The sequence below is a fragment of the Lytechinus variegatus genome, chromosome 1 (genome assembly GCF_018143015.1).
Source record: "Lytechinus variegatus isolate NC3 chromosome 1, Lvar_3.0, whole genome shotgun sequence".
Classification (NCBI taxonomy): Eukaryota; Metazoa; Echinodermata; class Echinoidea; order Temnopleuroida; family Toxopneustidae; genus Lytechinus; species Lytechinus variegatus.
Genome location: NC_054740.1, coordinates 17,059,577 through 17,086,401, shown reverse-complemented (window position 1 = coordinate 17,086,401; position 26,825 = coordinate 17,059,577). Strand labels below are relative to the sequence as shown.

General features: G+C 35.4%; 1 protein-coding gene and 1 long non-coding RNA gene across 3 annotated transcripts; one reads left to right on the top strand and one right to left on the bottom strand.

Moving 5' to 3' along the window:
* The first annotated feature begins 1,142 nt into the window (after nucleotides 1-1,142).
* Nucleotides 1,143-12,942, top strand: LOC121407500. Of its 2 annotated transcripts, none has more exons than XM_041598612.1 (5): nucleotides 1,143-1,647; nucleotides 8,414-8,707; nucleotides 9,465-9,608; nucleotides 10,241-11,359; nucleotides 12,119-12,942. In XM_041598612.1, the coding sequence occupies exons 2-5, from the start codon at nucleotides 8,530-8,532 to the stop codon at nucleotides 12,298-12,300; spliced, it is 1,623 nt and encodes a 540-aa protein (XP_041454546.1). In that variant the 5' UTR covers nucleotides 1,143-1,647; nucleotides 8,414-8,529; the 3' UTR covers nucleotides 12,301-12,942. The 2 variants fall into 2 exon arrangements, with proteins under 2 accessions (XP_041454546.1, XP_041454557.1); XM_041598623.1 differs by lacking the exon at nucleotides 1,143-1,647 and adding an exon at nucleotides 2,156-2,619.
* Nucleotides 12,943-20,395: 7,453 nt separating this feature from the next.
* On the bottom strand, nucleotides 20,396-25,820 carry LOC121407493. Its single transcript, XR_005968922.1, has 2 exons — nucleotides 21,872-25,820; nucleotides 20,396-21,692 (listed from the first exon to the last, which is right to left on the bottom strand). It is a non-coding gene; the product is annotated as an uncharacterized LOC121407493 (long non-coding RNA).
* Between the last annotated feature and the right edge of the window lie 1,005 nt (nucleotides 25,821-26,825).

Here is a 26,825-nt window from a genome sequence, read left to right as displayed (position 1 = left end):
TCACAAATCTGAATCTTGAAATTTACAACTCTTATCCTCTGATGGCACCAAACTTTAACCAACATTTTCTTTATTTTCCCTGTTTTTATTTAACCAACTGATCGTCAGGGGCTCAGGGCGAATATCCCCCTTTAAAGAAGGCCCCGGTCAACAGACCTAAACCATGATGGACAGGTCAATGGCAAAGCACGCAAATCAATAGGCCAATACGAGCGCCAAATAATAAATAACGGTGATAATGTATCACTTGGAGGAGGTAAGCTGTCGGTTCAAGGGCATCTTGAGACTAAAGGTCTTAGAAACTCAAAGAAAGGTGGGATCACAACATAGTGGGGGAACAAGACAGAGTCTGCGTTCGCCCAGACCATTGTTGTGTATGGGATCGGTAATATATAAAGGGAAGCTTAAATGAAAATAAATGATGAACTCCGAAGAAAGTCATTTGCAGTTCAAAATAACAGGGTATAGCTACATTACAATTCGAAGTACATGAAGATATCAATGAAGATTCAGATAAAACCATTAAGTTTTGGGGGTGTTATAATTTAAGGGAATTAAGGATCTAAACTTGCTCTGATTGGTCTTGTAACTGTCTATCAAACTCCCTCCCCACCCCGGGGGGGGGGGCAGTCATATTGCTGTACACAAAGTCATGCGTGACCAATAAGAACGCGTTTTGAGTGGTTTTGAAAGACTGGTCAAACGTATTGAGGGCATTTTTTCCAGAGCTTTTATAAGGACTATAGCCAAACGGGTTTAGGGTATATCCCCCAAGCTTTTCCCTCCGAGGTCATATTCTGGCGACAACTTTTGGGGAGCAAATTGTTAAAATAAATCCCGCGAAAAACTTGTTTAGGGGGTTATTTTGCACACAGAGAAAAAAAGTCGTTTAGGGGGTGTTTAGAAATAATTTGGTCACGCATGTGAACAGAAATACGTACTGCCCCCCCCCCCCGATACTTTCTCTGTTATAAGGGACATGGTGATGCTCTGTGCATGACTGGGGCTGTCCAGAAGTATGAGTCATTATGTTCCTTGAAGTTAGTTGACGTCACTGAGGGTTGGTCTTTTATATGGTCAGGGTTTAGGAGTTAAATGGTATGGGGTTTTGGAATTCTTAATTGACATGGGGGGGGGGGTTGTAAGCACGTGAAGGTGAATGACTGAAAGGATAAAAGGAAGTTAAACGAATGTATATACTAACACTATACTGCGATCGTGGCTGGGAGACAATGCGCCTGAAGTCATAGACTAAACGGAAAAGTAGGTGAGCAAACGTTCCTCCTCCATGCAACAAGCAGGAGCAGACGACATATTGAATATTGTGCCATCATCATACAGCCAGAGCAGTATACGACAATCTTACGTCGCCTTTGTTTGCTGTAAATCAAGAATACCATACAACACGTCCTGACAATTTCTTGCTTAATTCTTCTGTCAAATTTTGCTCATAGATTTTTTTTTTGCATCTTTTCCATGGTTCATCTGTCGAAGAGATATGTTTTTGTCGAATTAAGATGCGAGATGTTTATGTGTAGGCCTATTGTGTGACATTCGAGATGCAATTGCGGGCAGAAGAGTCCATATAGCACGTATGACAATGAACAGACGACCCATTGAGAGACTATGGAGTACATGACATGATGAGTGAGTATAATGCTGTTGTTTTTTAAAATTGTTTTTACTTTATTATGTTATGGGATGTTATGTCCCTTGAAATAGTGGTACTTGCACTTCGTTATTCCGAAGGTTGGTAATTACGAAACACGTAAATTGCCTATATACCGTAAGTCGCGTCGATGCCCATGCATGGAGGCGAGCTATCAACATTGCTTTGTAGTGACTTGACTATATCTTTTTATATATCTATATATTCTTTCCTTGTATATATTTTCATTGATATTTCAATATTCTGTTCATGTATATAAATTCTTTTATTTCCAATTTCATATCTATATTCTAACTTGTTTCTGCCATGTGCAATGTACTATACTTTACTTGCACAGAACAAGGCAACTCATTTCCTGCCCAAATCTACACATTCTTATATTAAGAAACAACCTTTCTTTTGTCCTAGACTTGGAGCAAACATCATTTCATTGTTCCTTGTTTATTGCAATGAACTTGCAGGTATACAACACCACGGTTACAGAGATGCTTGCATGTTTACTTTTCTCACAGTCTGCTTCTCTCTTCTTTGTTCTTTTCAACTGTGTTTTGCCCCCTTTTTGGCGCTTATTTCTTTGTCTCACCTTTTCTGATGTTGGTAAAAACAACTTGTTTTCTCTACCACATCATCACTCTACTCTCTGCCTTCGTCCTAACCACTCATGCTGACCATCTCATCCAGCTGCTATTGAGGATCGAACCAAATCTTGTGGAGGATCATTTTATACTCATTTCTCTATCTTTTTCAATTCTTACTTCATACCGTCACCTCCACTCCTTCGAAGTTTATATTCTCTGCATACTTAATGAGCTCATTTCTTCGCGAGACATTTTGTGACGTCTGTCCCTTTTTTCTAATCTATTTGAAATTGTGAAGTGTATACATTTCTTGTCACTGGATTTGTGAAATTTACCTGAGCGGCTGGATCCTCTGGCCAGCAAGAATTTAAGGTAGGACCTAACTTTTATATAAATATTAGGAAATCAGATCCCAATTTCCTAAAGCTTCATGCTCGATGCGATGGCGGCGGGAGCGGGGGGGACATGCCCCCTTAATTTTGGAGAAGGGGGCGGCCCCCTCCCTCAAAAAGAGAAAGAGAGAATAAAAAAGGAAGGAAGAAAAAACAGAAGAAGATCTAAGGAAAGGAAAACTGAAGAAATAAGACAAGAAAGAAAAAATAAGTTAACTGAAAAGCTTTAACAAAGAAATATTAAAACCTATATAGAGAATAGTAAAAAAGGGCAGGTTTTACTGTGGCAAATACACAGGCCCGTATTCTTAAGTCGGTTTAACTTAAACTCAGGTTTAAAGTTGTGGTTAAAGTATGGACAGCCAATTGTTACATAATCACTAACAGTAGAAATATCATACTTTCAGCTCATTCAGAAAAAAAATTGACGACCAATAAAAAAAAATTCTCACCAAAATTATTATGGCAAAAAGAAGCTGCTGAAAACTGCTGATCTAAAAAAAGAGCCAATGGAGTAAATAAGAGAGTCAAAAGGGGCCTAAGCTTTCGATCCTAGCAGAATCTTCGGATTCGAAGATTCTGCTAGGATCGAAAGCTTAGGCCCCTTTTGACTCTCAAAATTATTATGAAGAGATTTAGGACAATCTCTCCATAATAATTAAAACCCACTTTCAATAAACATCTTGGCAGTGACTCCACACTCATGCAGGGCGAACAGGGATTTGTGTATTACCCTTCTGTGCAATGCCAAGATATTTAGCGAATGGTAGGACTAGAAACACCAAAATATTGACAGAAATAGATTTGAGTCTGAAAATATGTGCAAATTTCCATGCTCACTTTCTACGCTAGCTCGCATTTCCCCAATTTTCCTTTATAAAAAACTTGGCAACTTTAAGATGTTGATTCCATTTTCTTTCTTTTTTACAAAATGCCCTCGAGAGATATCACAATTTTGAAACTGCCAGGGGCTTTGCTTCCTGGACCCTATTGGACCTTGTTGTTTGAAAGTGCCCTTTCCCAAAGCTAACAAAGAGGGCACATGTCTCCCAATCGCGGGTCAAATCCATGAAAATGAATTCCAGTATGAGCACATCTAGACAGAGTCTCTTCCCTCTATCAACAAAATAATGAGAATGAAAATAATGATATAACTGAACTTACAAACAAGTGAATACATCCGAACCTGAAGGCAAATCAACTCAACGAATAGTAGCAGACGATATACACCGAACTTCAGGCATTGGCGGCGGAAGCCAACATAATTAGAGGGGGTCCACCTGAAATTTTGTGATGGACGGAGGTAAACAAAATTGACAAGCAAAAAAAAAAAAAACAAAGGTTATCAACAAAACTTTAGGGGGGGTCCGTCCCCCTCCCCCCCCCCCCCCGCTTCCGCCGCCTATGACTTCAGGTGGCTCGGATGGATTGTCACTCGTTCTGTTAGAAAAAATTCTTTTGACAAAATTACGAAACTCGGGGAATTATTTTCTTATATAAAATTATAGTAACACCTGGTACTGTTCTGAAAGTTTTTGATATTCAGACTTAAAAAGAGACATAATTAGCATTTTTTTGTAATCATGCTACGTATCTGTCTCGCTAAATAAGGAATGAGAGCGCAAAGTGCGAGCTGAAATTTTTGTATACATTGACCACAAACAGGGACATTTTAAGGACTATTTTTTTTAAGGAATCTGTTAACAAATCTTATCATAGTCACATAATGCGAATGCCAAGCGCTTGCTGATTTTGTTCGAATTACATGTACACATGAAGCATTCTTGTAGTCATTGTATTCACGATTAACGTACACATCTCACTAATCAAATGTTGCGAGCGCGAATTTAGGAAATTCACAATCACACCTGAAGAGGGGCATTTTAAGACTTGTTTGTAGGAATTCACCAAGAACATACGTATATCACTAACCGAATTATGCGAGCGCGAAGCCCGAGCTGAAAATTCTTTATATTCAGATCAGAAAAGGGACATGTTAACATTAAGGACTGATTTTAGGAATTCATGAAAAGTTGACATATCTCACCAATCCACTAATGCGAACGTCGTAAGCACGGACTGGGAATTGAATTGAATTGTGTTTATTTAGACAAGTGTATATATACAAATATAAGAACATGTCTCGGGGGAGACAACAAAGGTTAGATAACCCATACAGGGTTGCTCCCCGGAAAACCATACAACTGAAATGAGTATAACATAGATATTTACATAAGTAAAATACATAATATAATAAAACATTAAACGCATTGAATGAATGAATGAATGAAAAAAAGTCCCACACCAATCAATCACTGTTCATGTCTTAACCCTTAACAGAGAAAAGAGTGAGAAAGAGGGAGAGAGAAAACGCTTGGTTCGTCACCTCAATTAAGTTTGGTCGATGAGGTGTTTCATAGGGCATTTTTAAAAGATTCGAGAACCAATTACAAGATTTCTTTCTATCTCAAAACCATGGATGAATGGAACAAACTCCCTAGTGCCATAGTTAAAGGAGAATGAAACCATTGGAACAAGATAGCTTGTGTGAAAAGAGAAATATCAAAGAAACAGATAAAAAAAAGTTTGAAAAAAATCGGACAAATAATTAGAAAGTTATGAGCATTTGAATATTGCGATCACTAATGCTATGGAGATAGCAAATTGGCAATGCGACATAGATGTGTGATGTCACTCATGAACAACTCTCCCCATTACTTTAGTATATATTTCACTTGAATTGCCTCTTTTATCACATCTATCCATAGATCATGTGTTCTTTCTACATGAGGGCATGTAATACATATTTTTTAAGAATACATCATGGATAAAGAGTTTGTATCATCATAAGAAAAAGCAAAAAGAGACATTTTGAGGGTATTTTACAGTCCACCAAAGGGAAAGTTGTTCATCAGTGACATCACACATCCTTGTCGCATTGCCAATGGGAGGATCTCCATAGCATTAGTGATTGCAATATTCAAATGCTCATAACTTTCTCATTATTTGTCCGATTTTTCTCAAACTTTCTTTATTCTTATTCTTTGATTTTTCTGTTTCTACACAAGCCTATTTGTTCTAAAGGTTTCATTCCCCTTTAACTATGGCACTAGGGAGTTTGTTCCATTCATCCATGGTTTTGAGATAGAAAGAAATCTTGTAATTGGTTCTTGCAAAAGGGACATACATCTTTAAATTACGATCTGCACAAGCATACCTATTGCTTCCTGTGTCTAACATACCATTTACTAACTTATAAAAGAAACTAATCTTTGGTATCTACGTCTAATTTCCAATTTAGTCATACCAAGTTCATTCAATCAAATCTTGTTTCCCAGTCTTTACACATCATTCTCACAAAACGTTTCCGTATCTTTTCAAGTATGTTTCTCTGTGAATTTCTATATTGGTCCCAAGCTACACAACAGTATTCTAAGCTCTTATCAAAGATTCATACAATGTTTTTAGGACTGCTTATAAGGAGATCCAACAAAATTTCTGCGTATTATTCCAGTCAATCTATTGCACTTTACCTTAAGTTCAGAACAATGATCAACCCAATTTAACTTGTTATTTATCAAAAGGCCTAGGTATTTTTCACACGTAGTATATTTCACTTCTTGTCCATTAATTGTATATTTAAAAACATGATCATACTTTTTTTCTTGACATGGTCATGATTTTACATTTGGAGACATTAAAGGGAATGTTTTGTATTCAGACCTCAAAAGTGGTCAATCACTTGAAATAGACATGAAAAAGAAGCACATGTCACTATATAAAACAATAATAACTCGATGTGCGAGGAAATACATTTGGAGTATATTGACTTAAAAACGGGATGTTTTAGTACAACAGGATTATATGTCTCGTTAAACAGATGCAAGACTTACATTTGATACAGAATACAGAGGATAATGACAATGGCAGTAAATGAAAGTGAAATATGAAGGAACCTGCATAAAAAGCAGAGCTTGTAATGTATGCAGCTTCCTTAAAATAATTATGAAATTAACAATCAAGGAGATCGGACACTTAAGACAAAAATTAGATTTCAAAGGAAAAGCCGAATATAGAGAAATCGCGGGAGAACTTGCGAATACTCAAATAAAAAGTATCGTTCATGTATTTCTGTGAATTTATTCAGTTAAAATACAGAAGAAAATGCGTAAATTACATGGTGAACGTAAAGAAATTAAAGCTAAAAACACACAAAATCATAGTACCATTAGGAAAGTGATACATAGTTCGATCTCAATTATGTCTCAACTTAAATAATAACAGTGTAATCCTAGAAAGATTAATTTTGAGCATCGGTTTTAGCATGGACCTACATGGTTTGAGCAATGTTATGAGGTACCATCTTTTTGTATTATTTGCAAACACCGCATATGTTGCTTCTTATTTTATACAAAACATTATTCCATTTTTCTTGAACCTAGAAAAGTAACCCATTTCAGTAGCTTCAAAGCTATCCCGAGGCCCGTTTCATAAAGTTGTTCGCAAGTTAAGAGCAACTTTGAGAACGACCGGTGATCCTTTCTTGTGCGATAAACCTTCACCAATTCATTTACCACAAGAAAGGATCACCGATCGTTCGTAAAGTCACTCTTAACTTACGAATAGCTTTATGAAACACCCACCAGGATGAAAACATTCTGTGTATCAGTGTGAGGTGTATTAACTGTAATTAATTTTTATTTCCACTAAAAATACAACGGAATTTACCCATTTTGAGCATCTTAATCTTTTGATTGTTAAAAAATATCTCTCTTCTTTTCCTTCCATGTTCTTTTTCTTGGGAAATCTTCTTGGTTCTTTAAACATTTGTTACTTTTTTTTTTATTAATTGTGAATCTTTCTTTTATCCTTATCTTACATGTATGTATACCTTGTATCTTTCTGTTAACACAGAAGATCATGAGGTATCCTTGGTAATTTAGTATAAAATTTAGTGTAAATGATATTCATCAAATAAGGTATACCCAGTTGTTGTGTGTCCGGACAGGTTGTGTGTCCGGCCGATCAATTTTAGTAAGTCATTTTGAAAAAAATACAAGCAAAGTTTCATCAATTTTTAGTACAAAATGTTAGGAAATATTATAGAGAACAAAAGAGAAGACGATTAAAAAGTATTGAATTCATATTTTTAGTGTAATCCAAAGACAAAAAAGAAGGCTTAAAAATATAAAGTGTCCGGACACCCGACCCCCATCTTATATTTGCTTGAAAAAAACAACAAAACTCTGTATTATTCATTTGTATAACTATTACTCAGTGAAGCTTTCTTATGCTTATTTTGCTAAGCTAAATTGGTGATCTTTTTCACATTTCCTGAATCAAATACATGTAATTAATTCAGGGCACCTGTACCTCGATATAGCGCAAAAAGTGGGCGCAATGTAGCCTACAATGCGCCTCTTGGTAATTACATGCGCGAAAGATTTTTTTTTAAGAAACGACATTTCTTTTGTTCTATTAATATTGCTTAAGCAAATGAAATATTATTTTGTTCATTAGTTAATTGACATTATCAAGTTTTCTCTAGATCTGATGAGATATTAGAGGCTGTATTCCAGTACTTTCGTCACATTACTTTTGACAGAAGCAATTGCCAGTAATAGCCACTCTTATTCAATTGGTAATGTCTTATGGAGTGCCCTGTTATTATCTCTAACAAGGCTGAAGTTATATGGACAACAATGATTCTGTTTGCGCGGTGAAGGATGAATAAAAATAAAGCATGTTTATTTATTTTATCTATGCCAATACAGAAACGTATCTGGATGACGAGAATACAGATTTTGCAGATCGAGTCAGAAAATTCGTCAGCTTCTAGTCTTAACAAGATATTTTACAACGAAATCTGTGATATAGGATCAAGATCGAGATGGTAAGAGAGGGAGCGAGATTCATCCTCGCTGCGAGGTTTACCTTCTACTGCATGGAGATCGGACTGGCCAAGTCATTTGGTGTCCTCGTTCCCGAACTGGAAGAACAACTTCAGACATCGAATGCTATTGTTGGTCTCATCACATCACTGTCATTAGCTGTTATGTGTCTAGGATGTAAGATATCCTTCTATTTTATCTCATTATGAAAGGGGACATATATATCTGCACACTAATTTCATTGTATGTATCTAAGTTAGGGTGTATAGTTGTTGTGTGTCCAGACAGGTTGTGTGTCCGGACAATCGATTTTAAACAACCATTTATAATAGTTTAAGAGAAAAATTCCATCAATTTTTCGTACAAATTGTTAAGCAATTTATTGAGAACAATACTGAAATGAGATCACATCATTACAATATTGAATTGATATATTTTGTGTAAATCCATAGCCGAAATAGGGCTTTCAAAGTTCTAAAGTGTTTGGACACCCCACCCCATATAGGTAAAAAAACAATGTTGACAGAGTAACAGTTACATGAAGAGAACCAATGCCAGATGCTTGAAATGAACGTAACATGGAGAGTGACCTCCCCCCCCCAAAAAAAAAAATAAAAATAAATAAAATAAAATAAAATAAATAAATAAATAAGAATAAAAGAAAATAATGATAAAAGTAAAATAAAATAAACAGATAAATAATAATAATAATAAAATAATAACAAATAGGAGATTCGAAAATAAGTGGAAAGCACTTCGCTGGAAAATATTTCAGTTTTGAATAGACATGAAGATGTGGATGTGTATTGGATTTTGATTGACTTTGGAAAGAGTTTTAGACCAGCTTGGCTTTAGAACATGATTACCTTTCATTGTATGTATGTATGCCCTGAAGTATCAAATCCTTTCAAATTCTCTTCTAATTTTTCTTCAGCTCCGATAGCAAAGATCATGTTACATCGATGTCCCTATCCACGGATTCTGACGTCAACTTGCGGTCTGGTAGCTGGATCTTCACTCGTCGCATCGTCTTTCACGCGAAACCTCTTGATCTTAGGCCCCCTTTTCATCACCTTAGGTAGGCCTTTTGACCTTACAGTTTGATCTAAGTGAAAGACAGCGTAGTAACTGCGGATAGCAGTTTTACACCACACTCTAAAAATTCGAATGTTAAATCAACATTTGAAAGGTTGGAGTGACAACCTTTTCCAAATGTTACATCCAACCTTGTATAAAGCTGAATCCAACATTTTAAGTGTTGGGTTGAACCATTTAAAGTGGTAAATGCAACATTTAGAAAATGTTGTCACTCCTCCAACCTTTCAAATGTTAAGTCAACATTTCTTGTTTTTAGAGTGCACTTTAAAGGCAAGGTTAAAGCCAACCCTATCGTCAAATATTTTGTTTTATAAACGAATGATTCTCTTGATGACAGAATCTTGAATAGCTAGCCTACATCTACAAAATGATACCTATTCAACATCGCCATTTTTCAATGTTTCTGTAAATTGTGCGTTACATGATGACTACCTGGTGTCCATATCATAATTTACGTTTGTATGAATCTGAAATTTGGATGTTAAGTGACTTCTTGTTGCAATGTTTAATTTTGTATCGATTAGTTGTACGGACCTTTTTGAAGATTAGCCATGAAGTTTACCTTGTTGTACATCTAATACATTTTGCCTTACCCTCTCTTTTTTCTCTTAGGGTTATGCTGCTCGGTTATAAATCTTCAAGCACTTGTCCTGTTGCACGAATACTACCAGGAGGATTTCCCTTTCGTCAGTTGCATCTCTGTTCTTGGTATTCCATTCGGTGCTGCGATATTACCTCCAATTACTGAGAAGTTCTTGGAACACTATGGTTTAAGCGGAGCCTTGCTGATACTAGGAGGGCTCATCCTCAACATGGTACCTATTGGTCAGGTGCTGAAGGTCCCAAAGACAAGCAGATCTGTTTTAGATGACAAAGATCGGAATAATCTAACTAAGTTGGAGACGCTTTTGGTGAAAACACCAGAAGAAACTCGCGAAAACTCCAAGTACTCCCAATTATCCGACCAAGATGACAGCAAGAAAGGAGACCAGAAAATCCATTCTCAGACAGATAGATACGGACAAAGGCTGAAGGATAATTTCGTTATGCAAAATGGAGAAGCAGAACTGGAATCGAAGGAATGCACTGTACCTTCTAACTGTGCAAGACCAAAGGAATGCCCACAAATTTGCAATGACACACTGACAAGTTCACCCACCAAAGATACACCAGAAACTTCTCTATTAAAGACTCCTGCAAACGGTATAGAAGTCATCCGGCCTTTGCACAGAAGGAACCCTTCACCATGTCTGACTTTCTTTCACATCGATGTCCTAATCAAGGAACCACTTTTCTCACTCTTTTACCTTCCATGTGTTTTCCTCTTATTCTTGGTAACAGGTGGATGGGCGCTTTTCATCGTCGTGTATGCCTTAGACCACGGAATTGACATTGCCCGAGGAACCTACCTTGCAACATCTGGAGCTGTTGGAGGGATCATTTCTTCAATTCTTATGTCCATTGGTCTTCGTTACCGCCCCGAATTAAGCCCATATTACTGGATCGCGAACCAGGCACTTTACGCTGTCATGATTTTCTTACAAGTGCTTCACTCTTCCTATGCCTACCTTTTAGTCATGTCATTTTTTATCGGATTTGGTCTCTTTGGGGTGAATGTAGTTATTGAGGCTGTTTTGTCAGAAGTCGTTGAGAAAGAAAACTTTCCTGATGCCGGCAATCTGTTTTTCTTTGCTGTGGGTATCGGATACATCTCTGCAGGTTACATTTCAGGTATGGTATGCCATATCATTCGAATATTTAGTCATCCGGGGGAGCCTTTCATCAACATTTTTTTCCGACAAGTTGTCAGATCTGACATCTTTCCTTGGTTTTGAGTAACTATGAACATAATACTATTACTATGGTAACTGTCGGATAAAATGGGATTTGTGAGATAACACGTCCTTTCATGAAACGCTCTCCTTGTCATCTCAATTTGTCTATTTTTGAAGAATATGATTTTGTTGGATCATGGAGCGAATATAACGCTCTTGCCTTTTGGATGTTAAAAAGTTTAATTTCAACTTTATGAATAGTGGATGGGTATAAGCTCAATAGTACGAAACGTAGCAACTTTCTGCAAGGGTTCGGTCAATGTAAATCTATAGGAATTTTCAAATCAATGGATAATGTGATTTTTTTAGGGTGTCGAATTTTCATTTTCTTCGATTTATTATGAAACGGAGGTTCTTGCTCTGAGAATGGGTTATTGGGGATGGCGATAGTGATTATGTCTACTGCTTATAAAAGTTGAAAATTTGAAAAGTTCCTTCTCATGGGAGGTGATGCCTACGATATAACCCCACCCCCCCTCCACACACACAAACACCGTGACACACATATTGATAAGAGGGAAATGCATTTATTTATTTATTTATTTATTTCTGATGCATTTTATTACTGATTTTATTACTGATTCAACACTGATTAATTGTAGCTTATCCGCATGATAATTGTTGGATATAATATATGTATTTGTTATTCCTTCAGGTTTCGTCCAAGATCGAACAGGTAACAGTAAAATGCTTTTCATCTTCCTTGGAGTGATGTCCATGATAGGTCTTATACTCTTCTCAGCCATGGTTATCCTATTTAAGAGAAGGCAGACGATGAATACTAAGGACTCAGATGAGACTGAAGATCATCAAGCAGATGAATCGAGCAGTCTTTGACCCTTGGACTCAATGGACTGTGTATCGTCGTTTGACCCTTTTTGATCTGTATATGAACATGATGAATCTTGTAATGATTTGACATTCCTTGGGGCCGTTTCATTAAGCTGATCATAAATTACGCATGACTTCATGTACGATTGGTTACCTGCTGTTACGGTGGCTATTAATTATCACTTAATATTTAAACATTTGTAAAAATAATACCTCAGTAAAAGTATAGAGGTATAGCGCCCCTGTACATGACCATGATGACATCACTTTATTTGCATAACTTGTGGTCATGCCCAAGGCGTGGCATACTTTTGGTAGAAGGGCTCAGGAAGCAGAAGTGCTAATCAAGAACTCTCACTAGAAATTCATAATTTGGGGGTACATAACAGTTGGTGAGTTTATAATTTTCGTGTATTGTATTGTAAAACTTTATGATTATGCATTTCATACTTTATGATTAAGGATTTCTAAAAGAAAATAGTAATATTGCAAAGTTTGTAGAAGAATATATCTTTTTTTTTCTCTCTATTGGAATATTATGTGCATAAAGTTTTTTTTTTCTCTCTATTGGAATATTATGTGCATAGAGTGTGGAATTATTAGAAATGGAAATGGTAAATGTTGACACCCATACCTACTTATGGGAAGGCGGGTTCAGTTGAAAAACCATTTCCAATAACTTTGTTCCAGATGGTTAGGGGAAGGCGGGTTAAGTTGTGACACTTTCGTCATTTTGCATGTCAGAATTGATGACTCATAATCGTTTAGAAATAAGTACCTTGCCTTTAAATTTAATTCTTGGGAAATATTTGTCACCTACAGGCGCGGATCCAGGAGGGGGCCGAGCCGGCCCCGGCCCCCCCCCTATTTTTTGACAACCTGCAGAAAAAAGTGTACTCTTTACCTTGATAGAAACTACGAAAAACAGAAAGAAAAGTAAGAAAGAGGTATTTTACCCATGATGTGTAATTTACAGCCTCGTAACGACCTGCCCGACCCCGAAAGGATACAAAAAAAAAGGTGAGGGGAAGAATTGGAAAATAGACTTTATATAAAAATTTTCGCTCGTGCTCGCATTGCCTGTGTAATGAATCCCATTCAAGAGGGTTAAATGACACTAATATACAATATATCCAGTTCTGATATCAATTTGCACACAATTTTTTAGCTCGCACATCAAGCTTTCATTATTTTGTTTGATTTACACAAATTGTTAATGTGTATCAAAATGTTCAGCTCGCGCTGCGCGCTCGCATTATTTGATTTGTGAGAAACCTATGCTCTTTGGAAATTCTTACCAAAATTTGTCAAAATGCTCCTTTATCATGTCAGTATATCAAAAAATTAAGCTCATGCTTCGCGCTCGCATTTAATTGTTTGAGACACACGGCTTGTTTATTTAAATAACAACGCGCTTAGACTGTTCATTTTTTTCAGGTCGGAATATCAGAAATTTTGAACTCGCGCTTCGCACTCTCATTATTTAATTGGTGATACTTGCATCCTCTTCATTAATCACTAAGAACAGTCCTAATTGAGTCACTTTTCAGGTTACTATATGATAAAATTTCGGCTCGCGCTTCGCGCTCGCATTGTTTAGTCGGATACTTATCTTTGTTCATGATTATAAAAAAACTGCTCTGAATCTTCAGTTCTAAGGACATAAAATATCAAAGATTTTTAGCTCGCACTTCGCGCTCGCATTATATATTAAGACCACATGAGATACCTTATATTGTTTATAGCAATGAAAACTAATACTTAAAACTTCAGTCTTTAGTCAGGACTACCCCCTGAACCCCCCCCCCAAAAAAAAAGCCAGATTGTAGCGGCCAATCGAGAAAAATGTTGATCAAAATATTTTTCGGCCCCCCTATTGGCGAAAGCTGGATCCGCCCCTGACCTATTTATAACTTTATATATAAATTTCTACCCCTACACTAAAAGTCATTGTCACCCTTGAAAAAAAAAACGATATCAGATGGCTCAACTTGTCCCATCTGTGTGGTAAGTTGTGCCACCTTCTTGGTTAAGGTGAGCCATGCACAAACTATGTACAAAAATAATATATGCGGGAAGAACCAGCATGTCATTTTCTTAAAGTCTTTTCACTTGCTATTCTCTATAAATACTAACATCCACGGGCTAAAAGTAAAAGAACTGTCATATGAATTTGCTTCTTTCTGTCAGCATATCAATGGCCTTTAAATGTTTTTTTTAAATTATTATTTCCGTAAGAATTACCCTGGCTTTATACTTGCCACTTGTTGGATGGCTGGCTCAAATTACCCTAGTCCGAACTTGCGATAATTTCACATCCACACATTTCTTATGCACCCATCAAAAGACTATCAAAAGAATGAGAATCCATAACGGACTAATAATATTGTCATTATTTCTTTATTATATTTAAAGACGTGTTTTGGTAAAAAGCGCTGATCTATTACACACCCTTTTTTACTTTTTTGGCTGAATTTTTTTTTCACTCTAAAAAGGTACGTTTTGTTTAAAAGTTGAAAACAAAAATGTAGTGGGATTTAGGGTTATGTAATGGGTCATCAATACATGACACCACCACAATGTCTGACTCATTTCTTATTGGCCTGAAGGGTGATGGCTCAACTTATTGCCCCTATATGCTCATTACCCCGCCTTCCCCTACTAATTGCGGGATACTCTGTACCTTGCAGGGGGATGGGTGTGAGAGGAGACCTGTGTTTTCTTTCAAGCTAACCAACAGAATGAGTGTAGTACCATTCTCTGTCACCATGGTAACATAGCCAGCACTGTATTTGTCATTGTGCACTGCAAGTGTTTATTAGTTGTTGTACTTGAAATTTAATGGTGTTAGTCAATATATAATTTACTTTTGTATAATATTATTAGCTTAGTGAATGGTCTGCTATGATATATTCAATCACAGAAACTTTGGTCTTATTAATCAATTCATTTAGTTGATTATGCCGAGATTATACATTAGATTGGAATTATGTTTATGAATAATTTCCTTTCTCTTAACCCGAACCCTATTTATATCTTATAAAAACATTATTTAGTCATTTAACCAAGTGTTAATCACTTAATTTAGTTTATTGATGTCAAATATTATCATCATTTATTCTCTAGAATCTGATAATAATTAATCAGTTTATTTAGCTTATTGTTTGGTACAATAATTGCATCATAATAGTTAACACGATTAATTATGTAATAATTAATTTCTGCGCTGTTTATTTCAGCTAACCACTCCACTACGATCAAGTTAAGACATATTACTACTTTGATATATTTCATCGTTTGACACTTGTATTGTTTTATAACTCTCCGTTTGTTTTAGAGAACGTTGAGACCTGATTAACAGCACCAAGGCTTTAATATGGAACATATTACAAGTTTGGATCTTCATGTGATTCGATGGACTGTGAAACGAGTGCGTTTGCTTGCTATAAGGTTCCCCTCGAATGTAGACCCCGATGTAGACAAAGTTACACCTCTTTTTTGTGCTAAAATGTGTATCCATATAATGTAGCTGACTTAGTATTGCGCTTAAAGTCGTGCGTAACTCAAGACATACATGTACATGTATATCAAAGGGAGTGAATAGTCGAATAACAACAGATTATCTCGCCAAAGGTATCAGTCTTTTTTTTTGTTATCTATACACGATTGTGATTTCAAGATGAAGATCAGCTCCGCACGCACACAGATGGATGGAGAGCGTTTTTGTCTCACCTGCGAAGCAAAGTGAGACTATAGGCGCCGCTTTTCCGACGGCGGCGGCGGCGGCGGCGTCAACATCAAATCTTAACCTGAGGTTAAGTTTTTGAAATGACATCATAACTTAGAAAGTATATGGACCTAGTTCATGAAACTTGGCCATAAGGTTAATCAAGTATTACTGAACATCCTATTAGAGTTTCATGTCACATAACCAAGGTCAAAGGTCATTTAGGGTCAATGAACTTAGACCATGTTGGAGGAATCAACATCGAAATCTTAACCTGTGGTTAAGTTTTTGAAATGTCATCATAACTTAGAAAATATATGGACCTAGTTCATGAAACTTGGACATAAGGTTAATCAAGTATCACTGAACATCCTGCATGAGTTTCACGTCACATGACTAAGGTCAAAGGTCATTTAGGGTCAATGAACTTTGGCCGAATTGTGGATATCTGTTGAATTCCCATCATAACTTTGAAAGTTTATGGATCTGATTCATGAAACTTGGACATAATAGTAATCAAGCATCACTCAAAATTTTGTGCAAGTTTCAGGTCTCATGATTAAGGTCAAAGGTCATTTAGGGTCAATGAACTTTGGCCGAATCGGGGGTATCTGTTGAATTACCATCATAACTTTGAAAGTTTATTGGTCTAGTTCATTAAACTTGGACATTAGAGTAATCAATTATCACTGAACATCCTGTGCACGTTTCAGGTCACATGACCAAGGTCAAAGGTCAATGAACTTTGGCCGAATTGGGTGTATCTGTTGAATTACCATCATAACTTTTAAAGTTTATGGATCTGATTCAGGAAACTTGTAGATAAGAGTAATCATGTATCACTGAACATCCTGTTCGAGTTTCAGGTCACATGATCAAGGTCAAAGGTCATGTAAGGTCAATGAACTTTGGCCATGTTGGGGTTTTTTGTTGAATAACCATCATATCTCTGTAAGTTTATTGGTCTAGTTCATAAAAAGTGGACATAAGAGTAACCATGTATCACTGAACATCTTGTGCGAGTATAGAGTAGTATTCAAAGTCAGCACTGCTGCTACATTGAACCGCGTGATGCAGGTGAGACGGCCAGAGGCATTCCACTTGTTATTTAAAAGTCTTGTAAAAAAAAATTCTTCTCTTCTTGTGGTCTTCATGACCCTATTCAGATATAGGCTGTTCTTCTGAGGAGTAAACCTTTCCCACAAATTGAAGAGATACTAATAAGATACCAATAAAAAATCAAATGTAATTTAGATTATTACTTGTTGGGGGTAGAGGCCCGCGATACCAGTGAATATGCTTAAAGGCTCAGGAGTTGACAAAGAATATGGTCACGGGCCGAGGAACCAGGTGGGGTGGGAGCTAAGGCCCCACTCTTTTATCAGTTATCTGTATAAAATGTATGTTTCCTTTTTCATGGTCAGCCTCCCCCCCAATTTTGAGTCCGTTCCTCATCCCATATGCATATCCCGTGATGCAGCATTGTTTGCAGTGAATCCTTCAAATGAAATCTGCTAGATTTCTAAGGGGATGTGTAAGCCAACTTTTTCATTTTTTTCCATATGCCTACAAGAGTACGTGTATTTTTTAACCAGGCATTCGTAATTTGGTCTCATAAACATGATTACATCATAGATCATATTGATGGTATTTTAAGAAGATGCTAGTCAATAATCTAGCATTTTGTATTCTTTTTGTTGGCAATAAAATATTTTTCATAAAGAAGTTTTCGGCGTCAGTTTCGTCTTTATGGGCTCCGTTCTCTTGTTGGTTGAAATGTACGAAAGTATATAAGGAGCACATGGAATTGTTATTTAAAGATCGCTTTTATATCTGGAAAATTTTCCAGAAAAGGAATGAATAGGTTGGAGAGAGAGAGAGAAAACGTTCGCTCTCACTCGGAAAAAAAGTCATATCCGGGTCTTCATGTTTTGGTTATCTTATTTCTTTCTTTTGAAAGACCAAAGAGATAGGTGATATCTCCTTGGAAAGACTGAAGAAAAATGAAATACACTGTTGGACAATTATAAGCCAGTATTATCATGGTTATTGAATATGGTATGTTTGAAGTTATGAGAATGTTCCATGCAGTGGTGGATCCAGACCGGGAAGGGCACATCCGACCCGTGATCCCCCCCCCCCCCTAAGTCATAGTCAATATTAATAATGAGCATTAGTCGTTCATGCAATGACAAGTGTGCCCCCGCCTCTTGAGAGTCACAGCAAATATTTTAATCGGAATACACAAATGAGGACCTTTTATCAAATTTTCCGAGGGAAAATGTGCCCCCCCCTTTGGGAAGTCATGGATCCGCCCCTGCAGATTCCATGTCATGTCTCTGGATGTCCTTGCTATATATTTTCAGTCCTGGGGAGCGTTTCATCAATATTTTTGTCCGACAAGTTGTCAGATCTGACAACTTTCCTTGATAATGATTGGCTGAGAGTCACTGTTACCATAGTAACTGTCGGATAAAATAGTACTTGTCGGATAAAACGTCCGACAAGTCCTTTCATGAAACGCTCCCCCGGTTTTCAGTATAAGCTCAAACGTATGATTATAGTCCAGGATAGAAGAGGAATAACCTTGTTTTTTTTTATATATACAATATTTTTTTATGGTTTTTTGTCAATTCGAGGGTGCTGATTACGAATCTGAATGATGCCACTCGTGTAACCTTGAGCATTTTCCGCAAATTGGCAAAATCCAATATGGCCGCCAAAATATGCAAATTACCCATGAAAATCATAAAATTGTCCGCACATTGGTTGTGAAATGCATGAAATTGTGTGGCAGGAGTGAAATACAATCTTAAAGAATAATTTTTGACAAAATATTTATTTTCCTGATATTCAAAACGGCCGCCATATAGGCCATTGTATACACTATCATGTACAATATGAATAGGGAAAACTAATTTTCACAAAAATGAGCACTAAACTGCAAAAAATCGCAATTTATGAACGAAGTAATATATGCAAATCACCATTACTAACGAGATATATAATTTGTTATGTCATATATGGGAAAATTGCAGTATTTTGATATCTAAACTAGCCACCTCGAATTGACAAGAAACCATCAAAAAATATTGTATATATAAAAAAAACAAGGTTTGGTCAATTTTCTATGGGGCCTATCCTGGACTATTATACCTGTTTGCTAAGTTACCATTTTTCCGTGGCTTGGTCTGACAATTGGGAGTATTTCTTTCTGAAACAATGATTCTTTTCAAAATAAAATGTATGTTATTGTATTATTATTCTCAATATGTAAATGAGAGTGGTCGCTCACAAAATCATATTTTCTAAACGACAGGTCTATTTACATCTCGAGATGCAACTACAACACACAAACACAGTGCTTGTTTGCTTGAAATCGAAGACTAAAATAATGTGGATAATAATTTATCCACCGCTCTGGTACACCACTGATCTGAATATATTAATGGTAATGCTGTAAGAGGGCGCCAATCACTTTTTGCTTTGAAGTCAAATAGTGCCCCATTCATTTCATAAAATGGAACATCGAGTAAAATAACGTTATTTTCAAAAGATTTAGGGCTAGTTCGTCGAAATAAGTGGATTGATCACAATCAACAAACACACTCACATAACAATTCCTGGAGGGTTAGGAATAAGAGAACAAAACACTTTACACACCCCTCGTCAACTGTAACAGAAGCTACGCTAGCTTGAACCCCTTTATTAGTGAAGGGGAAATTGTCAAGGGCAATATAGATGTCATTCAGATATGATTGTTTACGCCTACTAATCCCGGCTACTAATTAATGCTTCTTATTTTGTTGTTATTAAACGTTATATGGATTCGTCTGCGCTGCTTTAAAATGGGTTTTAGAGTCAACTCCAGATTCACCCAAGCATCATAATGAACTCATAAACTGAACGAAATAATTGGTTTACATATTTTTTTTTCAGGAGGGGGGGGGGGCAGGGTAAAGTTTTCACATGTAACAACAGGAAACAAGGACAGACAGCATATGAGAGACACAAAGGATGTTTCTTCTTGTCTAGTCTGCTGTGCAAACCACTTCACTCGAGTTAAGGGTCTGAATGTGCAGCATACAAAGAAATTTGTAGGCATACACAGGAAGTTTTACATGTGCTAGTCTTGTGTGAAGACAACTTGTTGGTCAAAGTTTAAATCATGCTCTGTGCATGCAGACTGTTTCCTTTCTCAGTTGACTGAAAATTCTTTTTAATTCTCTCACCCACATAGGCCTATACTTTCTTTTTGTGGAAAATTACCCATATATTTGATTTTAATTGATTATCAGTTTCTTCCCTTTGTCGCGAGCATCTTAAAACTATGAATACAGACTTCTTTAATGAACACACAACACCACATATCAATCATGAATATAATCATATTTTTATTTCACAATATTTGGCTATAGAAGATATAGAGTATTTATAAATGCAAATTTCTTTTCTACATCACAAAAGTTATATTTTTCTTGATATCATACTATAACTTTCACAGTACATTTTGAAGTCACATTTATATGAAGTATTGCCAATAGTATGGTTGATATCTCACAAAGAAATAAAGAACATGAAAATCTGATCTAGAGGTTGATTAAGGGGAAGTACTTTTGAAATTTGAATCAGAATCAAAGTATTAATTAATATTCATATGCTACACAAGTACCGCATAAACAATGACTACATCTCATTAAATAAATTCTAGCAACTAATACATGTCTCTACCAAAATTGGCCCAAACTCGGGGTCTGTTTCATAGACGGATAAAATCAATATCTGCAATTTTAATTGTAACCCTACATGATTTTCTATAAGCTCATGTTACAATTAATTATAAACTTGAATGTATCTTTGTTGTTACAGGTCATAGATCACACAAGGCATAAAATATAATGCAACATAATTTATTTTGAATATCATACATCTACATACAAAGCAAATAATCATTGGGCCACAAAAAGAAAAAAAGTAAATAAAAGATTAATAAATGGCACCCTGTTCAATGTATACAATTTTTCAATTAGTTTTAAATATAAGGCACTCAAGAATATACATCAAGTCATAACTGTAATCAGTACTTAATGTGTAACATAACAGTACTCCCAAGTACATTTTCATTACAGTACATTTTACACAAAAATATTTGGCAATTAATCTCCACAACTTCAACAATATGTTGTATTTGTGCACAGCAGGCTTTAGATTTGAAGTAAAATGAGTTTAAAATGATTAAATGAAAAAAAGTATAGATATCATCACATAAAAGAAAGTTTCTCTATACTTCTTGTCCTGTTCCCTTGTCACCTGCATTTCATGGTTGATCGACTAATTACTGTAGATATTTGGGCCCTGGCTTCTAAAGAGCTATGGCAGGCCAGTAATGCCAAATACGCATACATCATTGTCCTGACAAATCAATGTGCTTCTCTTTCTTTCTAAAGGGATGTTAAGTACAATTCTTTTTATCATAAAGAATTATGACATTGTTAGATTTCTGTAACTGATCACGACCCTTTGTAAGCATGGGTTCTGGTGACCTCTCTTTCTAATCTGTAAAGGAGCAGTATTCAGGAGCCCACAATTAACAAGCATCATCTTGAAACTCAACATGAAGATATGTTCATTCTGGGACCTAAAGCACAATTCAGATTCCCTTTCTAAAGGCCTGGTCACATCGCCCGAGCGTTGTTGGAGCGGTAGGGAGAGAGGGTCGAATTTCGCTCACAAAATTGGGGGAAAAAATCGAAAATGGTGAACAGTAGCGAGCGGTGATGATTTTTTCTCTCTGCTCCACACCGCTCCAACAACGCTAGGGCGGTGTGACCAGGCCTTTAGCACGAACACCTAACGCGAGTTTACAAAGAAGATTTAAGTAGTCATGTACTTGATAGCTCGACACCAAGTGAGCTTTATCTAAAGTTTAGTTTAGTTTGGCCCAACACCAAAAGATATTAAAAAGTCAACAGTAAATCTGATAACTGTCTAATATTAATGATTACCCAAAGAAAATATTTGTTTATATATTTTTTCATTTATATAAACACCTAATTAGAAAAAAAAACCATAGAAGTTATAAACTCATAATTTAACATAAAATAGCAAAATGTATTCTGGTGCTAGCACATAACGTAAACCATCAGGAATGTTTAAGTCAATAAAGATGGAAACAAAATAATGAAGGATAACTTGGAAGGGTATATTATCTAACATACATTACAAATATGCATGGAGGTTAACTGAGATTCAATGAAGTATCTTGGGCAACGTCAACCTAAACATTTTATGATAAGCAAGACAAGCAGGGTCATTTATCACACTCATATTAAAGAGAATATGTTTCCAAACCATCATTTGATCTAGTATCATTTGAACTGATTTCATATATTAGCCCCTTCAAATAAACAGTTGCACATGATTCTAATCTATTCCAACTCCAAGTTTGTGACTTGTTTCAATCAGTTGTAGAACTGGTTTATGTCATTTAAATTTATAATCTATTACTACAAAAACAAGGCAAAATAATTTCCATTGGTAAATACACTGTGCATAATTTAATGATATACTGGTATATTGATAAATTGTTTTCGACGAACATTTTTAGTGGTAATAAATAATCTTTGACCAAATGTGCTATTTAGTATATTTTGCAAGCACTTTATAACCAACATTCAGTAAATCATATAAAGTAAGAATACAACATGAACAGAGTAGATATGGAAGCACAATCTAGTAAGAGCTTACAATCTATTTTGAATTGCAAAAGAAAATCATATTCAATGAAGAAAAAATCTACGCATGAAAATATGCTCTGTAATATTAACTGCACTTGATAAATCATAATTTAGAACAAATAGAGTATATAGTGTTATTGAAAGTATTATTGCTTATCTTTTTTTAAACAGACAATAGCTGACACATATCGCAAGGTAGCCTTTTACAAAACATCCAGTCAGATCAAAGATATTACCAATAAGATGTGTGCATTGAGTTTAAGACACATATAAAAGAAACAGGGTTACATTCTTTATTACGGAGATTTGTGAAACCTTGCCGAACTTTCTGTGATTACTACTCTGGATACCTATATACTTTTTAATAGCCATATAATAGCTAATAATATAATATTTCCTTTTCATTTTTTAATCCCAAAAAAAAAACAGTCATAGCATTGATTCAGTATTGTGCAAATGAGATTTTGACAGTTGTATGTTAAATGATAAAAAATATGTGTAGAAGCAAATTCAAATATTCAAATATAATATGTACAAGTCAAAGCCACCACACAACTTACAATTGGTTTTCTACCAAATATGGGAATGTTATGTTGATGTAAACATTGGAACATAAAAAATATTTCTGTCCAGAGTTTTATACCAATACTGAAGTTTAAAATCATGACTACTGCAATCCTATTCATGAAAGGCAAATTCAATGTCTAATTCATAATGATGTCAACCAGGTACAATCTGAAAACATTTTGAACTAAGTTCTACACTAAAGATTCAAATTTCAATATCTGTATTCTTATTGTTATTTTGAACCCATGTAGGAAAATTTTCTCTTTTTATATTTTCATAAAAATAAAAATTGCAATTTGTTCCTAACTAGGATCATAAACCACTAGTAAGATTAGTGGTGGCCTTTGAAATCATTACCAATCAAACAAAGATATCAACATGAAATAAAAGACAAGTATAAAACTGACAAAATTAATACATGTACAACAAGAATAAAATAGAGTTTAAGTTAGAAAGTATCATCATGTTAATATATACATTATGATATCATTCTCAGGGCTATTCAACAAAGGTCAATAAGGCATTGCAATTAACTTCCTATCATTTGTAAGCAAATCATAAATCTTACAATTGATTGCAAATACATAACTAACTGATGTGATGAATACCTCCTTGTAGCAGAAAATAAGAATTAATTTACTGAAGTTCATTTGATTTGCACAAAGTTACTAGCTACAATCACTGAGAATGTAATCCATGTATATCTATAGCAAACTATTGATGACATTGTTTGTTCTAATCCTTTGGTGAATATGTGTGAAAAATGGTCAAAGACTGGGGAGGTTTCGCAAGCTGGGCTCCGTAACACAAAGGTTTGCGATGGATTGCAAATATAAAAAAAACGCACTGATTGGTCCCTGGTCAGCATTTTAAACCGAATGCGTGTGTAACATTGATATTGATTGGTCAGTTCATTGAGCGATTGATCACTAATCTTTGTGTTACGGAGCCCTGGTCTTTGACATGATTCTGTACACCGACACTACCCAGTATATAAATGCATCTGTAACTTCAATGGAGCCTAGTCTTAACAGATCGAGAATTCATATCAAAGAAAATGTGGGCTACTCAAAGACATAGGTTGCCAAACATAGCAGCAGCATGTAAATACAAATACTAATTGTAACATCTCTACAATTAATCATTTATAGGAAGACTTGATTCTGAGGAGCTATATCAGTTGGCCCTCACATTCTATTTGGAGGATGAGTTGAGAGGCGGGGGGATGCTGTATCAGATGTCCATCCATATTAAATTTCATGGACTTCATTCAAGTATTTGTACAGCATCTGGGGATAAAACAAATTTGTTAAGAGAGCTGCAGCCAGTAGCAACTAGGAACATCGGATGCACTAAAAACCTGAAGCCAGAGTGCATCGCTTGGAATGTAACTCATTGAAGTTTAACACAAACTCTTCTTCGAGGAAAGAGAGAGAGGAAACAAAATGAAATTTGGAAGGTTTTGAAAAGAATTGATATTATCATGAAAAAAAAATAAATTAAGAATATAGAAAATTGGTTAATAATGTTTAAGACATCATAACATCAAAATGATGCTTTTGTTGTTACATACTCGTAAGTAGCAAATGGAATGAATACATATGAAAGTTGTGTATTTCATCGATATCTAAAACAGTATACTTTGAATTCAGTTAGTTACACAATAGAAAATGGAATTAACAGTATTACGAGGCCTGATGATATTATATAATTTGTTTACAGTCTTAATCTTTTTCATGAAAAATATACCATGTACCATGCAAATGACTCATAACCTTGTACAGGATTTAACTTCTTGGAAAAGGAATGACTTTCTTTTAAACTTTTAGTTGAAGTGTTTGGTCTGAAATCACATAACCTGCAAATAAATCATGATTGATCATAAAGCATGTTACATCGCACAGTAATTTATTTTTAAATCACAATGATTGCATTGGCTTTGCATCAATTTTATGTTACTGTAAACAGAATAAAACAATACTGTATTCGATTAGAAACAAAACATTATAATATCACACTAACTTAGTTAATTTAAGTTTTCTTTAAATGTCAGGAAATAGAAATCATACAAGAATATGGCCTTATAAGAATGTGACTAATAAAAGAATATTGTCTTTTAACCCATTGTATTGTACAACTAATACTGCTTGGTATACTTGTACATAATCAATGGGGATATTAAAAGTATAACTTTGTTCTTGGTTGAAAGTACAAGTTAAGTTTGGTGGAAGCTTACAGGAGACTAGGGCTGACATTAAGAATACTGGAATGGAATCAAAATGACAATATTTTATTGCTGAATGTTGATTTGAATATAACATGAGCAGCCTTGGGCATTTAACGCTGTGACACCCTAGAGATAAGATAAAGATTGGTTAAGCTGATGAGAATATTAAATATGAATTTTAAGGACATTTAAACTCACAATGAATTAAAAATGAACCCGTCTGGCCGATACTAGATTCCGGCATAAAATGCCAGGCCCAAATTCACAAAGGGGTGATTCCATACGTGTCGTACGGGACATTTAGAGAGCATTTGACAGTTTTTGACAAGAAAAAACAAAAAATATTCCAGTAACTATAAGTGGTCATCAACTACTACCAGAGTGTAAGAAAAACCAAGACTTAACATGACTTGAATTCACATCCTGTATAATACAGATTAAAAATAGTAATGTGTCGTACGGATGCAGAAAAAGTGGCTTTTTTAGAAACCTCAAGTTTGTACTCAAAAGTCTGTGAGTTGGGCAGATAAATTTCATAGAAACTGAACTCAAATTGACACTCAATTACCCAAGAACAAACACATTTATAAAAGAAAGCAAAATAAACATTCATGAATAAATAAAGCAAATTATAATTTTCGAGAACATTGTGGCGTACGGGACATTCAAAATGTGTCGTACGGGACATCTCTAAATTGAAGCCAAACTTTCTTACTTTATGTCACTTTGACTTCTTCAATCACATTATTTGGCTGATGATAATGATAATCCCATCAAACTAAGACATTCATTAGGTTAGAAACCGCTATTAGGTGAATATTTCTGTCAATATATCATAAACAAAATAATGTGTCGTACGGGACAATTGTGTGTCGTACAGGACACTTCTGTGTCGTACGGGACACTTGTGTGTCGTACGGGACACTTGTGTGTTGTACAGGCACTTGCGTGTTGTACTGGGCAGCCTGAATAAATAAACATGAACTTTTTATCAATCAGAAGGAGCATTATACCCCTAAATTCTTGCTTATTTATGAATAATCTTTTATAAGCAGTCATTCAGGACAATACAATTAAGTAACCTCAATATATACAATTGGGAGCAATATGTTATAATTTTTTTCATGATGGGAAATGTACAAGTGTTCACAGCATTTTTACGAGCTGAAAAACTTCAGGTTTTGTGTGAAGTTATATTTTAGGGAACTAATTGATGATTTCCAAACACTATTTAAACAATAAATGAATGAAACTTTGTATAAATTATGGGGCT

Excerpts from the sequence above, each read along its gene's own strand:
- LOC121407500 (XM_041598612.1), top strand. The coding sequence starts at position 8,530 with ATGGTAAGAGAGGGAGCGAGATTCATCCTCGCTGCGAGGTTTACCTTC. Across the intron at positions 8,708-9,464 it reads AGCTGTTATGTGTCTAGGAT|CTCCGATAGCAAAGATCATG; the intron begins GTAAGATATCCT and ends ATTTTTCTTCAG. Across the intron at positions 11,360-12,118 it reads CTCTGCAGGTTACATTTCAG|GTTTCGTCCAAGATCGAACA; the intron begins GTATGGTATGCC and ends TTATTCCTTCAG.